A 19,720-nucleotide genomic window follows, 5' to 3' on the forward strand; every position below is an offset into this window, starting at 1 on the left:
ATATATATATATATATATATATTACAAATAGACACAGACTGCCCTTCAAAAGTTTTGGGTTTGGTAAGTTTTTTTTTATGCTTTTAAAAGTAGCCTCTTATGCTCACTAAGGCCACAATTATTTTATTTTGAAATACAGTAAAAATTGTACTTTTGTGAAATATTACAGCAATTTAAAAGAACTGTTTTCTATTTGAATATATTTTAAAATCGAATTTACACCTGTGATGGCAAAGCTGAATTTTCAGCATCATTACTCGAGTCTTCAGTGTCACATGATCCTTCAGAAATCCTTCTAATATGCTGATTTGGTGCTCAGGAAACATTTCTTCTTAAATATTATTATCAATGTTAAAAACAATTGTGCTGCTTAATATTTTTGTGGAAACCATGATATAGATTTATTTATGTATAGAACGTTCAAATGAACAGCATTTATTTGAAATAGAAATCTTTTGTAACTTTATAAATTTCGTCACTGTCACTTTTGATCAGTTTTAATGCATCCTTGCTGAAAAAAGCATTACTTCCCTAGTAAAAAAGTAATATATTTAAAATAAATTTATTTCATACTAAGTATATTTCAAATCTATTAACATTTTTACTGACATATTGCTCAAGACTTACTGATATAATGCATTTTAGTTCATATTCATGGTGTCCCAAAATAGCACAGTTGAGTGCACTTAGATGCTCTTAAGTTCATCTTAGGAAGTACTAAATAATACTTTTTAGTATATTAAGTACAAAATTAGTGCATGAAAATAGAGCACTATAAGTACATTATGGAAATGTACTGTTTCTTCACCTGGGTATTTTGTTATTCTTCTAGTAATTTAGCACCTATAGTGGTTAATGATTCAGAAGTCTCGCACATTCACAGAAAAAAGCTTACTTCTGTGTTGCAAAATGGATAGGAAGAACACCCTGGTCATGCACTTACCAAAGAGCACCTGGAGTCTGGCAACACAAGACACAAAGCCATAGAAAGGCAGGAATTGTTCACCAGCGCCAAACCTCTCCCACAACAACTGTACCACAACATTGTCACACTCCACACCTGAGGGCAGAAACAGACACAGAAGGAGGGGGAGGGAACGTGAGTGCTGCAGAGGAGTGTAGAGACTCTAACTTTCCCTTTGTATATTAACACAGTGGTGTTTGTGTATGTATGTGATCACCTGCAGCATTCAGAGCCAAACTGAGTTCAAATGGACTCATGGTTCCTGATGAATCCTCATCAAACTGGAAAAAGATAGACTGCGGGGGAAAATAATCATGAATTGTAATATCAAGCAATAATTTCTCCATGCTTTCTTGAAAGGAAGCCAGTGTTTGCGATTCAGTTCTGATATGACACTGGCACAGAGCACTGAGGCAAATGAGTTCATAAACAGGATAAACAACAACAGCAACAACATTTCAAGGTCTTTTGGTCTGTGCAAGACGAGCTCCATGTAACCTAACACAACCTGATAATTGTCACAGCTCAGTGTCCTCACTGCTCTTTCTAACACTGTGCCAAAGCTGAGAGTGACCTTTTCACGCATGAGAACTAAGATACCTGCAGATTGCGTAGGGAGGTGAGCAGCTTCTCTGCTTGAGCTCTGCTCAGACGGCCTCTGCCACCAGTCTACACACAACCGTTAAGAATATTAACCAAGAATGGAAGAAAAATATACATGTATTTTTCCCCCCCAAGTAAAATAGTATGCTGCTGTTTAAATGTCTCTTATTCTTATCAAGGCTGCATTAATTTGATAACAAAAATAGAGTAAAAACTATAATTTAATATAATATTGTGATGTAATATTACAATTTAAAATAACTGTGTTCTATATTTAATATATGTTAACATGTCATTTATTGCTGTGATGGCAATTACTCAATTTTTCAGTGCTACATGATCTTTCAGAAATCTTTTATATATATTGATTTGCTGTTCAGGAAACTTTTTTATTAGTAATGTTGAAAACAGCTGTGCTGCTTAATATTTTGTGGAAACGGTGATGCATCTTTTGTGGAATTATTTGTTAAATAAAACATCATGTATTTGAGATTTGTTATGCAATTTAACAGTCTTTACTGTCACTTTTGATCAATTTAATGCATCCTTGCTGAATAAAAATATTATTTTCTTAAAAATATCGCTAAGTGGAAGAAGGATACGTCTTCCCCAAAGATGAGCTGTCTGCAGGTCTCCAGTGGAAGTTCATAGTCTTTTTCCAACACTAAAACACAATTAAAACACAAACAAGTGAAACCTCCCTATAGTGAAAAATAAATATACTAAAATGTATTAAAATACATTTATTTAATGTTAAGTATACTACAAATGCATTTACATATTTATGTACTTAATATAAATATAAATACCCTGCACTTTTGGTATGCACTGTACTTTTGGTATGCTAAACTGGTATAATGTAAACTGAAACAACTAATTTTGTACTTAATGCACTTTAATTGTGCGGAAGTAGTCCAACTAAAGATATATTTAAGTATATTTGATTATGCTAAAGTGGAACTATTGCAAGTATATTTCAGGTAAACTTTAAATATCTTGCATTTAAAGACCGATATTATTCAAAGATCATAATAAATCCTCATCAAAAGTTACATTAAAACACATTTTAGGCTTAATATTAAGAAATGTGCATTGTGCACAAGTAGTACTCCAAATAAAGTTTAATTATAATTTTTATATCAGTACGTCTCGAGTGATATTTTAGTAAATAAAGTAATAGATTTGAACTATACGTAGTATGAAACAAATGTATTAGTGGGTCATGTATTATCACATGGTGATCCATTAAATATATGATATGGATGTTAATGTTGTGAGTGTAAATCATTGTATTACATATCATTTCTTTTATTATATAACCATATTTTTATACAGTACTAGTATTTATTTACTTTAGTTTTTTTTAACGTTTTTCTTCTACTTGTGTACAAGTAGATGAATGTATAGCAACTGCTGGAATTCATCACACTAGCTTAACTTTATGGTAAGGGAAGCTACATAATACTTCCCCCTTGTGGCCATTTGTGGTACATTAAGTATGTTTGCTTAAATATTGTGAACAATCACTGTGGTGTCAGCTTGTGCTAAATGTGTACATCCAGACCTGAGTTCACCAGGTTCATGAACTGCACAGCATTCACTTTGTCATCCTGGAAAGTGAAAAACATAAAGACATAATTAGAGATGTCTGCTTTCTTCAATGATTCATCAGATGCCCACAAATCTTTTCCACTCTATAATGTGACTTACTGATCCAGCTTTTTCATCAAACCACTTCTGCACTCTAAACTGATCCTCAGGTAAGACTGGCTTTGACATTACCATCTGTGGAATGACAAAGACACATGTACAAACAGAGAGCAACATAAATATTTAATATCATATTTACACACATAGACAGTTGTTCTTCTTTCTCATTTCAGTCAGTAGACATCTTACCACAGAGTAGTTGTTGGTGCAGGGGAAATCCTGGAACCTGTAAAGCAGATTTGAAACTTTTTTATGGTTAACCGCTGGACAGACATACTGCAAACAGCACGGTGCCACAATCACAACAGAGAACTGATAGAAATGAGACGTTTTTCATTCTTTGTACCCCTGTATGTTGCCGGTTTTGGTGTAAACACGGAGGAAGAACTCCCCCTGCTGGTTGGGCCTGTAGGTGGAGGCTAGGATGACATAACTGCCAGGCTCTAGGTGCACCTTCCGCCACACGCTCCTAATGCTACGGTACTTTCCAGAGCGAGCAACTGGACTGTTGTTGGAGAAGAATGGCTGGTCTAGAGATCCTGGTCTGTCCTGCAGTTAAAGGTAGAAAAATGTGAAAGTGTGTGCATGTGTTTGTATTTCAAAGGTCTGTATTTTAATGCTGCTAGCTGTTGTTCAGTCAGTTGCTCACCTCAGGGGGAACCTGAAAAAGAGAAGGAGGAGGTAAGTCAAGAGAGAAAAAAGGGCTAAAAAAAACATTTAAAATATACATTAAACAAATAAAAAAGCTAAAGTTACAAAGATGAAAATTGAGCCAATTGTTTATTTGTCCCTCCCACATTAAAATGTATAATTTTTATTGTATAAGTATTAAATAATTTGGATTTTATTAAAATGTTTTTATTATTAGCCTTCACACAAAACACAACATGTGACAGTATATGTATGAGCCTATACAGGGGCGTCATGCACTCATTATTTTTGAGGGCGCACGAATTGGGGGGGGATCGTCATGTGACACACAGCAGCCACAACAGCACTTATGTTTTATTTATTTTTTCCTTTTTATTCGAAACATCCCCAAACGCATTAACTATATCATGAAATATCTTGATCCCCACCTTTACAGATTATGTTGATCTATGATGGTCAAAGTAACCTAATAATGTAATATATTAACTATGCATAAAATCCTGTCTGTTTATTAATTAACAGATATGGGTGTCATGCCATAACATATTTTTAATACGACTGAGTTTATATTTAATGTGAATTTAACATTGAAAGTTAATGTGAATAAAAACATTGCAAGTTAGGCTACTAATCATAACACTTTCATTGTACAGAAAGAGAGCAAAGAACATTTACATTATCACATTTTCACTGACAGTCTAGTTCAAGCACTCTCAAAAACTCCATTAAAATCACTGAAGCTGTTTACACTATGAAATTAATATCTTACAGATTCGTACAAACATTTGCACTTTGTTGTTTCTGACGAGATAATTCGCCAGAAAGAGATATTCAGTGAGCGAGCGAGTGAAGAAAACGCTGGCACTTTAGTGATGACTCATCTGAACACTTCTGATTGGCCTTTGCATTCATAAGCTCAACAGCATCGTGTGTGATTGGTTAATGCGTAGTGCTCTAAAAATGCGTCTGTATCTGGCTCAGTGATCCAGCTATCACTGTAGCCGAATAAAAAGAATATAAAAACATTTAAACGGATCAAACATAAAGACAATGAACACTCGACTGCAACAATGTATAGTTTATCTGGGTTCTTCAAGCCATCTCGGTTATTTTCATAATAATTATGAATTTTTATAATCCATTGCTAATCGACATAGGCTTATTTTACAGTATAGAACATATTTATTACAAAAGGAAGTTATTTCAAACACTCGACTGATGTTGTGAAGTAAAATCATAATAAAAAGAATATAAAAACATTTAAACGGATCAAACATAAAGACAATGAACACTCGACTGCAACAATGTATAGTTTATCTGGGTTCTTCAAGCCATCTCGGTTATTTTCATAATAATTATGAATTTTTATAATCCATTGCTAATCGACATAGGCTTTTTTTACAGTATAGAACATATTTATTACAAAAGGAAGTTATTTCAAACACTCGACTGATGTTGTGAAGTAAAATGCTAAAATCTTCTCTTTTGTAGGACAACAGGTTTAGAGACGCTTCTTATTACAAATCATCACAAGGGAAGATGTTTGGCGTGCGTTGCTTTTTAAAATGCACGTTATAAGCGGGGAGGAGTTTCCTCATCTTAAGCAGAGCCAGTCCAGACAAAAATAAAATGCACGTAAATTATTTAAATGCAAATCCCCCCACATCCCCACCTCCAAAAAGAAAGAAATAATGACTACCTTACTGCCTCACTTAAGAAATCAGTCAGACGGCAAGACTGGAAGAGGGATAGAGCGGGATTTTGTGTTGCTGTCGATTTGCAGTCTCTTTTTAATGATAGGCCTTAAGCATTTGTTAATCCTCCCGCTTGCTATTTAGGGAATAAACCCAGCGCTCTGATTGGTCGAACTCTTCTTTTGAGTACTACACGTGGACGAAGGCATCACCAGATTTTTGCGTAGATTTAGAGTGACAAATCGTGTACTTTGAAGTCAAAATGCGTACAGGTTGGCAGGTCTGCATTTATTTAATCCAAAATACAGTAAAAACAGTAATATTGTGAAGTATTACAATTTAAAATAGCATATGATGCTGTTTTCTATTTCAATATATTTCAAGATGTAATTTACTCTTACGAGGGCAAAGATGAATTTTGTGAAGACATTACTCCAGTCTTGAGTCTTGTTTTTATTATTATTTTAACTAATTATTATATAAAAAAAATTTAAATGATGTAATATGCTTCACTCTGTACATCAATAATGATTCATTTAATGGCTCTGCATCATAAAGTATGAAAAATACATTACTATTATACTATATTTTAGGTCTGGCTTGCACCACTCAGTTTTATATAATATGTAACAGGGGGTCTCAATCTCTCACCTTGTAGATGTGAAATGCGATGTAGAGAAAGTTGACTTTATCTTTTTGTCTGCGGTATTTCTGGAGAAGCTCCACCAGTACCGTACACTTCTTCTTTTTCTCTCGCTGTTTCTCAGTCTTGCTCACAGGAGCCACCACAACACCTACTACATCGTCTTCTCCATCTCCTTCCTCCCCTTCTTCATCCTCTCCATAATCATAATCATCCACATCTTTCTCAGACAGAATCATCTGGAACTGAGGATTTTTGCAGAAAGATCCTGCAGAATTGAATAAGAGTAATAAGCGTTGAGGAAGCATGTTAAGAAAGTTGTTACATTGTAAAAAATATTTTTAGAGCAAATAAATAATGCCGAAAAATAACCATACTTCTACTTTATTATTGCATTATATTTTCTTGTTGAAAACAGTTGCACTGTTTAATATTTTTATGGAAATCTTTTGTAAAATCATAAACGTACTGAATGTTGCTGAAAAAAATCTTACTGATCCCACATTTTTTAACTGTATATGAATTATATTATATTATATTATATGTAACACTTTAGTGTAGGGACCAATTCTCACTATTTACTAGTTGCTTATCAGCATGCATATTACTAGCATATCGGCTGTTTATTAGTACTTATAAAGCACATACTAATGCCTTATTCTGCATGACCATATTCTACATCCTTAATCCTACCCAATACCTAAACTGAACAACTACCTTATTAACTAATAATAAGCAGTATTTAGCAGACATATTTGTTAACAAACATGCAATTACTGGGGTATCGTCGGCTGCCCCCTGCAGAGCACATTGGGACCCAGGTGCCTTGATATGAGCTCAATGTCCAGGACGGGGTGGCCGTGTCATCACTCGCCTCCCCTGACATAGAGTCTGGATTCACACTGCACATTTCCACTGTATTAAACAGCAGACAAAAGTCTTCTATTCCAATCCTAAAAAACATAAATGCTTATGAAGTCCAGACACAGATAGATTTAAAAGGATAGTTCACCCCAAAATTAAAACGTTGTCACCATTTACTCACCCTCAAGCTGTTCCAAATCAGTTTCTTTCTTCTCTTGAGCACAAAAGAAGATATTTTGAGGAATATTGGTAACCAAACAGTTGATTGTAGCCTTCGACTTGGGTACTATGGAAATCAGTGGTTACTGTCAACTGTTTGGTTACATTCTTCAAAATATTTTCTTATGTGTTCAACAGGAAAAAAAAAAGCTTATACAGGTTTGGAACAACTAAACGACAGAATTTTCATTTTTGGGTTAACTATCACTTTAACTAAATGGCCTATTAAGGGATGCGCTGACTGCAGTGGCAGTTATTATTAGTAGTAGTGTTAGCAGTGTTATATAATTCTTGGCATTTAATTGATTCCTGTTTGGCATGTGCTCAACAATAGCGAGAGATGGAGATGTGTGTGTGTCACTCCCATGATAAAATCAATGGCTCTGTCTACACTGGAAGCACCAGTTGATGAGCAGCCTGTTTCTATTTTTAGCGTGCTGCAGAGCCACTTTATTTTCACAATTTGTCTGACATAAAATGTTTCTACAAATATTACGTTTCTGTGCCAAGATAAAATTGTGATTGTGTGAGTTACGGAAATGTGTCTGGAAGAATTGTGTACAGTGTACATTTACCTACCAGAATTCTCCATCTTCAACTTTCGCCAACTCAAGTCTGGCCTTCTGAGCATGATCTATAACGTCCCAGTCTTTACACCTGCACACACACAAACACAAATGTGCAGTCTTTAGCAGCCATGAGATGCAACTCTGGTAAGAAGTGAGCTGCTGAGGTCTTTCTCACTTGTCACTCCAGGGTCCACAGTACTCGACAAACCCCCAGGGGTTACGCAGCCTCAGCAGTAAGACCTCTTCAGACGTCCTCTGGACCTAGACACACACACAAACAGAGCATGTGAGAACCTATGGGGTGTACATTAGGCTCTCAAGGGCACTAACACACAGAGATGTTTGCCAAAAGCTATTAAAAATCACTTATTGGAGGAGTCATTCACTGTCTATAAAATGCCCAGGTCATAATTCACGCCAAATTCAATCAATCAATCAATCTAAGGAAAACAACCTCACAATCCCCCAAAAAGTTACACTTTATTTTAAAGTATCCCTGTAAGTGTAATTATACATTTATTAAGTGTTTTTATTGTGTAGTGTTGTTATTAAGTGTAATTACACATTTAAGTACTGAGTAATATTAATTAAGGACATACTACTACTTACTATAGGGTTAGGATGAGGAATAGGGTTTTAGTTTAGGATTAGCTGCATGTAATTATGCATGATTTACTATAGTACAGAATACTGTAAAATAAAGTACCCCCCCCCCTCCAGTGTTCATGTTTTTGAATCATGTATATGTGTGCATTATATTCATACCTTATCTGTATCAGTGATGGCATATGCATGACCTTTGATAAGACCCTCTGATGTCACAGTGCCAATCTCCTTTACACTCGCAGCCTGCGCACAATAGACAATATATGCGTGTTTATTATGTATACAGTCATGTATATTTTATATTGTATATGTCTTTTATGTTCACCAAGGGCACATTTGTTTGATTAAAAAAGCAGTAAAAACAATATTGTGAAATATTGCTACAATTTAACCTAACTATTTTCTGTTGTAATAAATTTTACAGCATTATTTATATCCATAATTAAATTTATTCCAAAATGTTTAACAGCCATTACTCCAGTCTTCAGTGTCATATTATAATTCAGAAACCATTGTTGATATGCAATGTTTAAAAAAGTTGTGCTGCAAAAAATATTTTTGTGGAAACAGTGGTGAATAGAAAGTTCAAAAAACAACATTTATGTGAAATAGAAATCTTTTGTCATATTATAAACATCTGTAATGTCACTTTTAATTAATTGAATGCATCCTTGCATTAAATTGTTTATTTAAGTAGCATATACTGTATAATAACCCATAGCAGATCTATACAGGTGGAGCTGGGGATGTGGAGGGTTTCAGAGGAACTCTGAAAGCATACTGCCAACTGATCTAGTGAATGCTAACCAGTGATTTAAATGTAAAGCAGTAAGTTCATTGGCTGCGTATGCAACATGAATAGTTGTGAATATAATCAGTTTGCGTTAGGGACCCATCAGCCTGCGCCATCTAGAGTGTAATGACAGAACTTGCCATTAAATTCTTAAAAAAAAGAGAGAAAATCTTACTGACCCCAAACATTTAAACAGTAGTGTCCGTGTGTATGTGTCACTGTGTTTGTGTGAATATGTGTCCATACATGTATGAAGCAGCTGAGCAGGCTACTCCTAGCCAGGGCAGCAGTGATGCCCCTCCAGAGCATGCGTGGGGGCCGAGAAGACACGGGGAGGGAGTAGGCAATGCCCCCCGTAAAATCCTCCATTCCTTCTGAGATAATTCCCCCTTTCAGACTGCCATAAGAACCAATCAGCCTTTGAGAACAGACAGACATGTATACAAATATTACTAATTGGCTTCTATTGGTTAGATTGATTTCACATTAATTATTCTACATCTATGAAATGCATTTGATTATTTTTCACAACTGGATGTTTTTTCCAAAAATATCAGTCTTTAAATAACACAAAGGAACAATGGCCTTCACGTGAGCGGTGTCACTAATGAACAGTCACGTGCCCACACAGTCAAGGACACATATGCTGGAACTGACTTGGCATAAGCTTTCTCCACCAGGGCGCTCCAGAACTCATTGGTGGTGCGAGAGTAGCTGAAAAGCAGACGGCCCTCTCTCACAGGCAGCCTGTCATCCACTACCACCTCCACCCACTCACCATACTGCCAGAACTGCATCACACACACACACACACACACACACAGAGAAAGAATAGGGTTACATTTGCTCTATACAAGCACTTTTGGGTGTTGATGTACTGTTCTGTATCTGTCACGGTTTTGCAACATTTTGACCAGTACATTTCCTCTTTTTAAAAGGGGTCAATGTAATTAATGTACATTGTATGAAAATATGTAAAAACAGAAAAAAAAACAAAAAAAAAAAACAAGAGGGAAAAAATTGGTAAGATTTTTTAAATAATAGTCTTTTTTTATATTTTATTTATTTATTTTAAATGTCTCTTATGCTCACCAAAGCTGTACTATTTAGACCAAAAAAATGCAGTAAATATTAACATTTAATATAACAGTTTTCTAATTCCGTTTATTTAAAAATGTAATTTATTATTTTGATGGCATACTGAATTTTCATCTGTCTTTAGTGTCAGATGATCCTTCAGAAATCTTTTTAATATACTGATTTGGTGCTCAAGAAACATTTTTTTTATTATTAATACTGAAAACCGTTGTGCTGCTTAAAATTTTTGTGAGAACCATGATACTGTATATGCATTTTTTTTTGATTGTTTGATGAATAGAAAGTTCAACAGAACAGCATTTATTTAAAATACATTTCTTTTGTAACATTATAAATGTCCACTTTTCATCTATTTAATTCATCCTTGCTGAATAAAAGTATTCATTTATTAAAAAAACAAACAAACAAACAAACAAAACATACTCACCCAAACTTCTGAATGGTAGTGCACTTTAATTTACCGAAGAGCCATAAAGGCACAGCAGCAAAAACTGTGGAAAATAGTCATGGAAAACTAAATATGCTGACTGTTTTGGTGTAAAACTGAACGCGTTCATATATATTATTAAAGTAATAAAAACTGTATGAATGACCCCTTAAATGTGAAGTTGAAAGACTTTAATGTGATGTTAGACAGGCAGGTATGGACCTGTTGATGTGCATGTCCATGTGTCTGTGTCCATGTCCTTGGGCTACAGTAACAAGTCTAGACATTTCAGGAATCCTCCACCAATCAACAGTCTTCTCATTTCCCTCCTGTCACTCAGTTTTTGATGTGTCTTCTTTCTTTCCTGTCCTCTCTAACCCTCCTGGATCAGGCCAAGTCATGTTGTACATAGCTGTTTAGCCTCTGAATGTACTGTGGCAGGCAGAAGGTAATTATATGATGAGAATGCCATAACAATTACATAACGCTGAGCAACCTTCCATAAGAGCTCTTCAGTGCTAATATGTTTTGATTGTTTAATTAACTGTGCTGTTATCTCACAAGTTTGCCCTCAGTTTACAACCACGCACACAACAGCACATAAGCCACGAGAGCTGCAGTGGCTTGTTTTATTGCATGCTTTGTCAAGGTGAAGTCTGAAACAAATAACATTGCAGTAATAATTACACACGCAGTAGTTCATTTGTCACTTTGTGCTTCAGAAAAATTAACCCTGAGGAGTAGGTGAGTAAAATGTGTGGTTTATTTATCATATATACCATATATTTAGAAAGGGCTCATTATATACAACAGCCTGTAATTGAGAGATGCATATGTGAAAGTGAACAGCTAAAAGGCTGTTTTGTTTTGATTGTTTTTTGTTTGTTTGTTTTGTGTTTGGTTTTGTTTTAATTTAGTTTTATTTTCTACATGGTAGTTTGAAATTTGTCAGTAAACTTATCCGAGTCTAAAAAATATATCATCCTTGTTTTTTGATCATTTAAAAAATTTCATAAAAACATAACTTTTGCCTAAAGATTTATTAAATGAAGCATTTTCCCTAAAATAGTACCAGTGATGTGAGTAAAATGGGTTAAATAAATGGGGCTGAAAAAAAAACATACAATAAACATATGATATTCATACTATTTCTCATGCAAAAAATATGTATATTAAGATTTTTTTCACTTAAAACAATTTATTTGGACAGTTTTCATATGCAAATAATGCAAAAATAATAATTTGCGATAGGATTAGGCATTAATAATTTCTTTCTTTCTTTCTTTCTTTTTCGGTCTATTTTCTCTCTGTCTAGGGACATTCACACAATAAGAAATTTTTTTTTGGTCCATAATTTTTTGGTCAGTGGAAACCAGAACTGTTTGGTTACCAATATTTATCAAAATATTTTCTTTTCTGATTCGCAAAATAGTCATAAAAGTCATATAGGATTGGAACAACATGAGGGAACGTAAATAATGAAAGAATTTTTGGGTGAACATGGCACATCTTACCCCACTCTCTGCTGCTGTATTTAGCGGAAGAGGAAGGTGATAGAACTTATTTAAAAGGATAGTTCATTCAGTAATATCTGTCAGTAATTTTATGAACACAATTTGTCTTTTGTCACCACTAGCCCCTATCAAAACACTAGGTGAGATTCCCCCCAAAACCCCCCTGTAATTTGCCCTCTGTATACACTTGTGATGTGATTGACAGGTTTAGATGAACAAACTCCACCCACCTTCACTTCTTTCAGTAAATCAGTTTACTTTCATGTTGCCTTGAGCCTCACAGTGGGACTCTTTTTTTCAGGCTACCACTATAAGCACAGCTCTCTTTTTTAAGTGTGTCTCTCTCTCTCTAGTGGTTCCTGCTAAATTACAAGGCCGACAGGATTCCTGAGGGGTGGACAAAATCAAGAATATTCTTCTATATATATTTTTTTCTTATCAGTAATTGTGGAAACTGTGTAGGCAAGCGCTGATACATGAGAGTTCGCAACTCTGGGATCATTTTAAGAGGTGTGGTCATTCCAAACTTTGTATTTAATTGACCAGCATGGTTCTAATCAGATCATTAGTGGACCAACTGAATAGTAGCTAGAGGCTAAAAGCTGATTTTGAAGGGGCCTGCAACAAATATACGACTTGGGAACAAACAGAAACGCAATGTTCCTTCTCTGTGAATGAAAAACAGACAACTGAATTATGATCATTTGTGCCAGTGCGGTGCGTGTTTAAAGGGGGAGGGGCATGCAGATGCACATGTCATCGGGACAAAAGGAAGATGACGGGAGCTGTTTCTGGAAAAAGCCTCAGCTGTTAGGGATGGTAAGGTCAAAGAAGACTGATTCTAATTACCATGCCTACTACATCTCCAGCTAGAGGTAAATCCAGATGCATAATTACACAGAAGACATTCAAACGAGGATATAAATTCTGGACAGATTCGACTCGCTCACAGACCCCCACTTGGACTATAAAAATGGACCCCTTTATGCAAAATTTATGAGTTCTTTTATGCTTTCCCTATGCATCTTTTATTTACTAATTTAATTAATTTAAGATTAAATAGCAATTGTGGATGAAAAACATGACGTATTGTATTACTTCTGAAGAATAACCTCATAAATTGTCTAATAATTGTTGTTTTTAATCTAGGGTTCCTGTTCCCCCTTACCCTAAAACGAAAGATGCCAGCGTAGGATTCACTCAGGCTTTGTCCAGATGGAACCACTTTCACAAACAGAGTCGGGTGCATGGTGAGACAGGACAGGGCCGCCAACAGCCAGCAGTTACCTGCAGCAAGACACAGTGACAGGCTGTGTTACGCAACCAGTGTTGGGGAAAGTTACTTTTAAAAGTAATGCAATACAATATTGTGTTACTCCCTAAAAAAGTAACTAATTACGTTACTTAGTTACTTTTTATGGAAAGTAATGCGTTACAATATTGAGTTACTCCCTAAAAAAGTAACTAATTACATTACTGAGTTACTTTTAATGGAAAGTAATGCGTTACATTACTTTTGCGTTACTTTCACGTTACTTTTTAAATATAAATTCTATTTACAGCAAATGTAAAAGCCCTTTCACACCAAAAAGTGTAATGAATAAACCTCAGGCTGAAGCAAAAGTAAATTCACGTCTGTACAGTAGAACGCAGGAGAAGAAGCACTCTTCAGCCATAAAAAACAAAGCACAATTGTTTGTTTCTCTAAAGTCATTTTTGCTTATTAGTATGGTTGAACTGGATCATCAAAGGTCAGCAGCAAAGACATTGGTTAATAAAATGGGATTAGATACATTTGTGTTATTTAACATATTTAATTATCGCAGGTTTGCATCATATTCTGAGTTTGCATTTCACTGTTTTAATTCATTTTGATGAATACTAAATCTGTTTTTTGTGAGTGGGATGAATTAATGCACATTCACATTTAGTCTACAGTAACATCATTTTCACACAGCACACACAACTCCTCTGCACTTCCCATTTCTCCCAGGAGACTTGTCAGTCAATAAATGGGAAAACAAAGTAACTGGCATTACTTTTTTGAAAAAGTAACTCAGACATTTTCTTGTAAATTAAAAAAGTAATGCGTTACTTTACTAGTTACTTGAAAAAAGTAATCTGATTACGTAACTCACGTTACTTGTAATGCGTTACCCTGTAACGACCCTGTACACAACACATAAATTACATCAATATTTATGACATATGACCACAGCCTCAAACACAAAGTGGAAATTCAGGCTTTGAAGAAGCAGGAGACATGTGGTCTGTGTCCCGCACAGTGACATTCCTCTGTAAAAGGTAACAGCTGTTCGTTTGCCCCATGTGGGGGAAACAGAAATGGATTCGGCGTGACAACACTTCATAAAAAACATACTTAACACGGCAGCTCCCATAGGAACGTCACCAAACAGAGCTCTACAATGCTCTACAATGGAGTACGTCCAATTAATCTTCAAACCGCAAGCAAGCGGGCTGGATATGTTGATGTGGAAAGCCACTTGAAAACAAATAATTAAAATTTCAGCTTGAAGTGCTAAGAATAAGGCATTTTTGGGCAGATTTCCATTCAAATGAGAATATTTACATGCGTTGTGTAGATTATGTAGTGATGCATTGCGATGTTCATATATTATTAAGAGAGGCCATCCAAATCCTGAGTGGCAAATGCACACTTCATGATTTAAGCAAGGATCTGCCTGATTCTTTGCATGTGGGTTTTACCAAGACAACTCAGAAAAGTCAGAAATGTTGGATTTCGCAATAAATGATGTTGCCGTGACAAGGATATTGTTTGGTATTTCCACTCAAGTATCTAGGGATACCCCTTAAATTGCATTGTATCCTTGGGGGATACAAAAAGGGAGTCAGCCCTTTCCAGAAAATTAATGATAAATTACCGTTTAAAGATCATGTGTGGACAGGACCTTTTGAGAAATACTGGTAAATCAGATTTGGCAGTTTGCTGGAATGAGAGGTTGTACCAGTAAATTCCTGTTTTGATGCTTTATGTGAACAACGCACAAGAATATTGGTATGATGTAACAAGTCTGCATTAGGCCAGTCATAAAGTTCTGACTCTGCAAAAGATGGGAACGCAATGGTCAAATGTGTCCATTTGCATGTTTACATAAAAAAACAAAAAAAACAATGGAAAAGCAGCAGTGTGGAATGAAAAACGTGTTGGGCAGCCAGTCATATAGAATGCGTTTTGTTTCTAAACTTGAGATGGAAGGTCTCTGTGGAGAAGAACATGTTTGTTTGTGTGTGTGCGTTTCAGCATTTCTTGTAAATTTGTGCTCCACTTTTGACATATGCTTCAAACAAATACGACCTCTGAAGGGTGCAACCTTCAAAATATAAGACACAACAATTTAATTAAAATTAAAGTGCTTTTGTGCAGATTCAGAGTATGGTGCAACATTTAAAGGTCATTTTTCCGAATTCCATTTCCATTTTGCTGTGGATGGCATCTTAATTGTAATAGAAGCCATTTTCAAAAATTACAAAGGTGAAAAGTGAAAGGGAAATTGGCTAATGAGTGAGTTGGACTAATTTCTGAGAAAATCAACTTTGCAATGTAATATATGCTTTGGATAAAAGCATCTGCCAAATATATAAATGTTTATATATTTTATATGTTACTTGGGGAACAAAAAACTGTAAATGAATAAACTGAAAATGAAAGCAATATTTTGAAAAAAAAAGAGAGAAAGAAATTGTAGTACTGTATCTTTTTTTTTTTTAATGTATTTGATAATAGTAATGATATATAGCCAAAATAGCCAAAAATACATTGTATGGGTCAAAATGATCGATTTTTCTTTTATGTCAAAACTCATTAGGATATTAAGTAAAGATCATGTTCCATGAAGATCAGTTTGTAAATTACCTACTGTAAATATCAAAACTAAATTTTTTATTAGTAATATGCATTGCTAAGGACTTAATTTGGACAACTTTAAAGGGGATTTTCTCAATATTTAGATTTTTTGCACCCGCAGATTCCAGATTTTCAAATATTTGTATCTCCAAGTCCAAATATTGTCCTGTCCTAACAAACCATACATCAATGGAAAGCTTATTTATTCATATGATCTGATGTATACATCTCAATTTTTTTTTAAAATTACCCTTATGACTGGTTTTGTGGTCCAGGGTCACAAATAAACACTGAACTCATTCGGCATTCATTAATTTTTTTAATGGATTTAAATAAATGTATTTCTGTAACAAAGACGTTTCACATTTCATTGGCTCTTATTGAATTATGATTTTACTTGATATATACCTTGTTCATATGAGTTGAAAAGGCACAAATTTCTGGTCTGGTGTTGATAAAGGGGTACTTGACCCTTTCTCATGGGACTTTGGGGGTACGAAAGACAAAAAAAGGTTGGGAAACACTTAATTATAGAATACAGCTGCGCATGTAAACGCTGAATATCTCGCCAACAATCCACGTCAAAGAAAACACTTTCCATCAACACCAAATCAACGCCATATGTAGAAAGCAAGCGAGAGGGGTAAGGCAAAACAATAAAACAATACCCGCTGTGCACAATAATTGTTATTCTTTAGGTGGGTGGAAATGGGGGGCGGGAGGGGTGTACAGATGATGCCAATACGACCTCTCGCTCCCTCCTTCTTCCCTCTGCTTTCATCCCTCCCTGTCTCTAGTACATTTGTCATGTTTTTGATGTGAGTGGCCTGCGGCGGCTCCATGTTGCATCTCTCAGCAGAGACTCTGCAGGAGGCTTTAAAATCAGCGCAGTGTCTCGAGGCTACAGGGGCAGAATTGGGATAGTACATTAAGCATGATGAGAAAGATCTGGGTGGAAGAGGATGGGGGGGAGGGCATCTGCATGATAAGGAGAGGAAGAGTGGGAGCGTTGCCAAAGACGGGTATTTCACTGATAGCGCTCATGCCTTGAGGGTGCTTTCGGGTGATTTGGTTTCTGAGAAGTGCAGTAAGGCGTTCTCCCATTATCCTGGCATAAAATATGAACAACCGTGCGCTAACACGGGCGTACACTCACCCAGCTGACCCTGGCAGATATCGGTGGTGCCCATAGTGCCCTCAACAAAGACAGCATTACTTGTGATTTCCTGAAGAGGGGGAGAGGTGGGGAAGAAAGATGGGTGTGAGCCAAAAACAATTTGCAAGTACATGTGATGAGCTGATGAGGACATCTGAAAACACATGCAAGAACTATACAGGTTCAGGGTCGGTCTGTCTTAAAGAGGAATAAATCATCAAGAAAATGAAAATTCTTTCATCATTTACTCGCCCTCTTGTCATTTCAAATCTGTATGCATTTGTGTCTTCTGTGGAACACAAAAGATGATATTTGGAAGAATATCTAAACTGTTTCAGTTCCCATTGACTTGGAACCAAAACTGTTTAGTTGCCAACATTCTTCAAAATATCTTCTTTTGTGTTCAGCAGACGAAAGAAATTCATACAGGTTTGGAATGGCATGAGGGTGAGTAAATTATGACAGAATTTTTGAGTATTTTTAAACAAATTAAAAACATATCTAAATTATTGACTGATTTTGAGAAAAGCCCCACATTTTTCAGCCTTTTTGTTTTAATGTATAGGCTAAGGCTATATATTTTTGCTTTCATCCAGTTTCATTTTCTGTTCAATGTAACTTTACTTGCTTCTGCGTTTTCTAGAGATATTCTTCAACTGTAATTAAATGAAAAAAGAATAGTCAAAAAGTGGTGGAAAAGTACGCGCAGGTTGTATAACTATGATTTCACCATAAACATTTAAGGATTTTAGTGGCTTGATTCTAAACTTTCTGGGGAAAAAACTAAACAAAAGAACCTTAATTATGCTGATAAAAAAAAGACTATTCTCATAGTAGTGAGTAACCTAACTTGTGGATAAATGAAGTTACCTTTGGGCGCAGCCACTTCACTGCCTTTTTAGGATCAGGGTCCACAGGAATACCGAGGGAGCTTTGGGTCGCTGCAAACACCGTGTCAGAGAACAGAGCAGCAGATTTGAGGCACTTCTGCAGCAGGGCGTCATAGTCTTGATCTTTGAACTTCACCGGATTGTCAATGGAGCCTAACTCAGACATCTCTTCAGATCAGCAGAGAGGATCAGACGCGGTAGTACTGTCACAGGCTGTGCTAAAGTTTCTGAACTTTAACTTCAGACAAGTTTGGAGCAGCAGCACAGCCCATCCTATTCCCACCCTCTCAAGTTTACTGCCCCTGGGAGGCGGAGCCGTATGCTAATGTGCGAGTAGCTTAAACCTTAAAACTTGGACTGATACTTGATGTAAATTAGTCTTGCTGCTAATATTTAGATCATTCATTTGTCTGTTATTAGCAAACGTATCGCTTCGATACCAAAACAGTCATTGATGAATATTTTGGGACAAAAAGATATATCGTCTGCGTGTCTCCGAATATCTAACGCCATTTAATATAATATTTTCTGAAAGATATACACCGGGGAATTTAAATTCAACAAAAATGAACATCTGTTGTGTGTGTGTGTGTGTGAAATAACACTTTCACCACTAGATGGCACTGCGAAGCCACTACCTCAGTTTCACAGTTCTAGTTCTCAGTTGTGGATTGTCAATCTTAAATGAACACGATGCCAATTTCTTACCAGTTATGTTTTACTCACTGGATAATCTAGTTAAACAACACCCTTCTATAAAAAAGCACAACAGGGTCAAATTGCTAATTTCTTGCACATGTTATCCAATACAACGTAGATTAAACAATAATTGAATGATTATAATATATATATATATATATAAACTTTTACGTCGTTTTACTGAATGTTGAATGTTTAAACATCTGAGTTTTGACAGACAGTATCGTACCGAGCAACTACCATCTAGTGAGTCAGAGGAGTTTTAGAGTTATTAATTACTAGCCTACAATGCTTATTTCTGGGTATAAATTTAGTCATAAATTCTAAATTATTAATGCAAATATTTTATTTGCTCTGTCAGACGCCATTTTTCATCTTTCTTTCCACTAACCGTCAAATCTCACACAGCATTTTGGAAAATCATATATATATGTGACCCTGGACCACAAAACCAGTCATAAGGGTCAATTTTTTAAAACTGAGATTTATACATCATCTAAAAGCTGAATAAATAAACTTTCCATTGATTAATGGTTTGCTATGATAGGACAATATTTGGCTGAAATACAACTATTTCAAAATCTAGAATCTGAGGGTGCAAAAAAATCTAAATAGCTGAAAATCAGCTTTAAAGTTGTCCAAATGAAGTTCTTAGCGATGCATATTACTAATCAAAATGATGTTTCGATATATTTACGGTAGGACATTTAGAAAATTTTGGGCATAAATGAAAA

At 35.5% G+C, this 19,720-nt stretch overlaps 1 protein-coding gene across 1 annotated transcript in view; it reads right to left on the reverse strand.

Moving 5' to 3' along the window:
• The window catches only part of capn12 (calpain 12), a 24,389-nt gene extending 5,840 nt beyond the window's left edge, over nucleotides 1-18,549 (reverse strand). The window contains exons 1-19 of the mRNA XM_016237015.1: nucleotides 18,268-18,549; nucleotides 17,398-17,467; nucleotides 13,524-13,642; nucleotides 9,974-10,107; nucleotides 9,563-9,734; nucleotides 8,683-8,766; nucleotides 8,093-8,178; nucleotides 7,928-8,005; nucleotides 7,043-7,218; nucleotides 6,274-6,533; nucleotides 3,927-3,938; nucleotides 3,624-3,826; nucleotides 3,467-3,503; nucleotides 3,278-3,352; nucleotides 3,132-3,177; nucleotides 2,170-2,231; nucleotides 1,565-1,633; nucleotides 1,182-1,260; nucleotides 944-1,060 (exon numbers count right to left, since the gene is read on the reverse strand). Of these exons, the coding sequence (XP_016092501.1) occupies nucleotides 944-1,060; nucleotides 1,182-1,260; nucleotides 1,565-1,633; nucleotides 2,170-2,231; nucleotides 3,132-3,177; nucleotides 3,278-3,352; nucleotides 3,467-3,503; nucleotides 3,624-3,826; nucleotides 3,927-3,938; nucleotides 6,274-6,533; nucleotides 7,043-7,218; nucleotides 7,928-8,005; nucleotides 8,093-8,178; nucleotides 8,683-8,766; nucleotides 9,563-9,734; nucleotides 9,974-10,107; nucleotides 13,524-13,642; nucleotides 17,398-17,467; nucleotides 18,268-18,453 (2,065 nt within the window). The 5' untranslated portion in view covers nucleotides 18,454-18,549. The remainder of the gene's footprint in view (nucleotides 1-943; nucleotides 1,061-1,181; nucleotides 1,261-1,564; nucleotides 1,634-2,169; nucleotides 2,232-3,131; nucleotides 3,178-3,277; nucleotides 3,353-3,466; nucleotides 3,504-3,623; nucleotides 3,827-3,926; nucleotides 3,939-6,273; nucleotides 6,534-7,042; nucleotides 7,219-7,927; nucleotides 8,006-8,092; nucleotides 8,179-8,682; nucleotides 8,767-9,562; nucleotides 9,735-9,973; nucleotides 10,108-13,523; nucleotides 13,643-17,397; nucleotides 17,468-18,267) is intronic.
• Nucleotides 18,550-19,720: the final 1,171 nt, after the last annotated feature.

The sequence above is a fragment of the Sinocyclocheilus grahami genome, unplaced genomic scaffold (assembly GCF_001515645.1).
Source record: "Sinocyclocheilus grahami isolate Dianchi unplaced genomic scaffold, SAMN03320097.WGS_v1.1 scaffold503.1, whole genome shotgun sequence".
Taxonomy (NCBI): domain Eukaryota; kingdom Metazoa; phylum Chordata; class Actinopteri; order Cypriniformes; family Cyprinidae; genus Sinocyclocheilus; species Sinocyclocheilus grahami.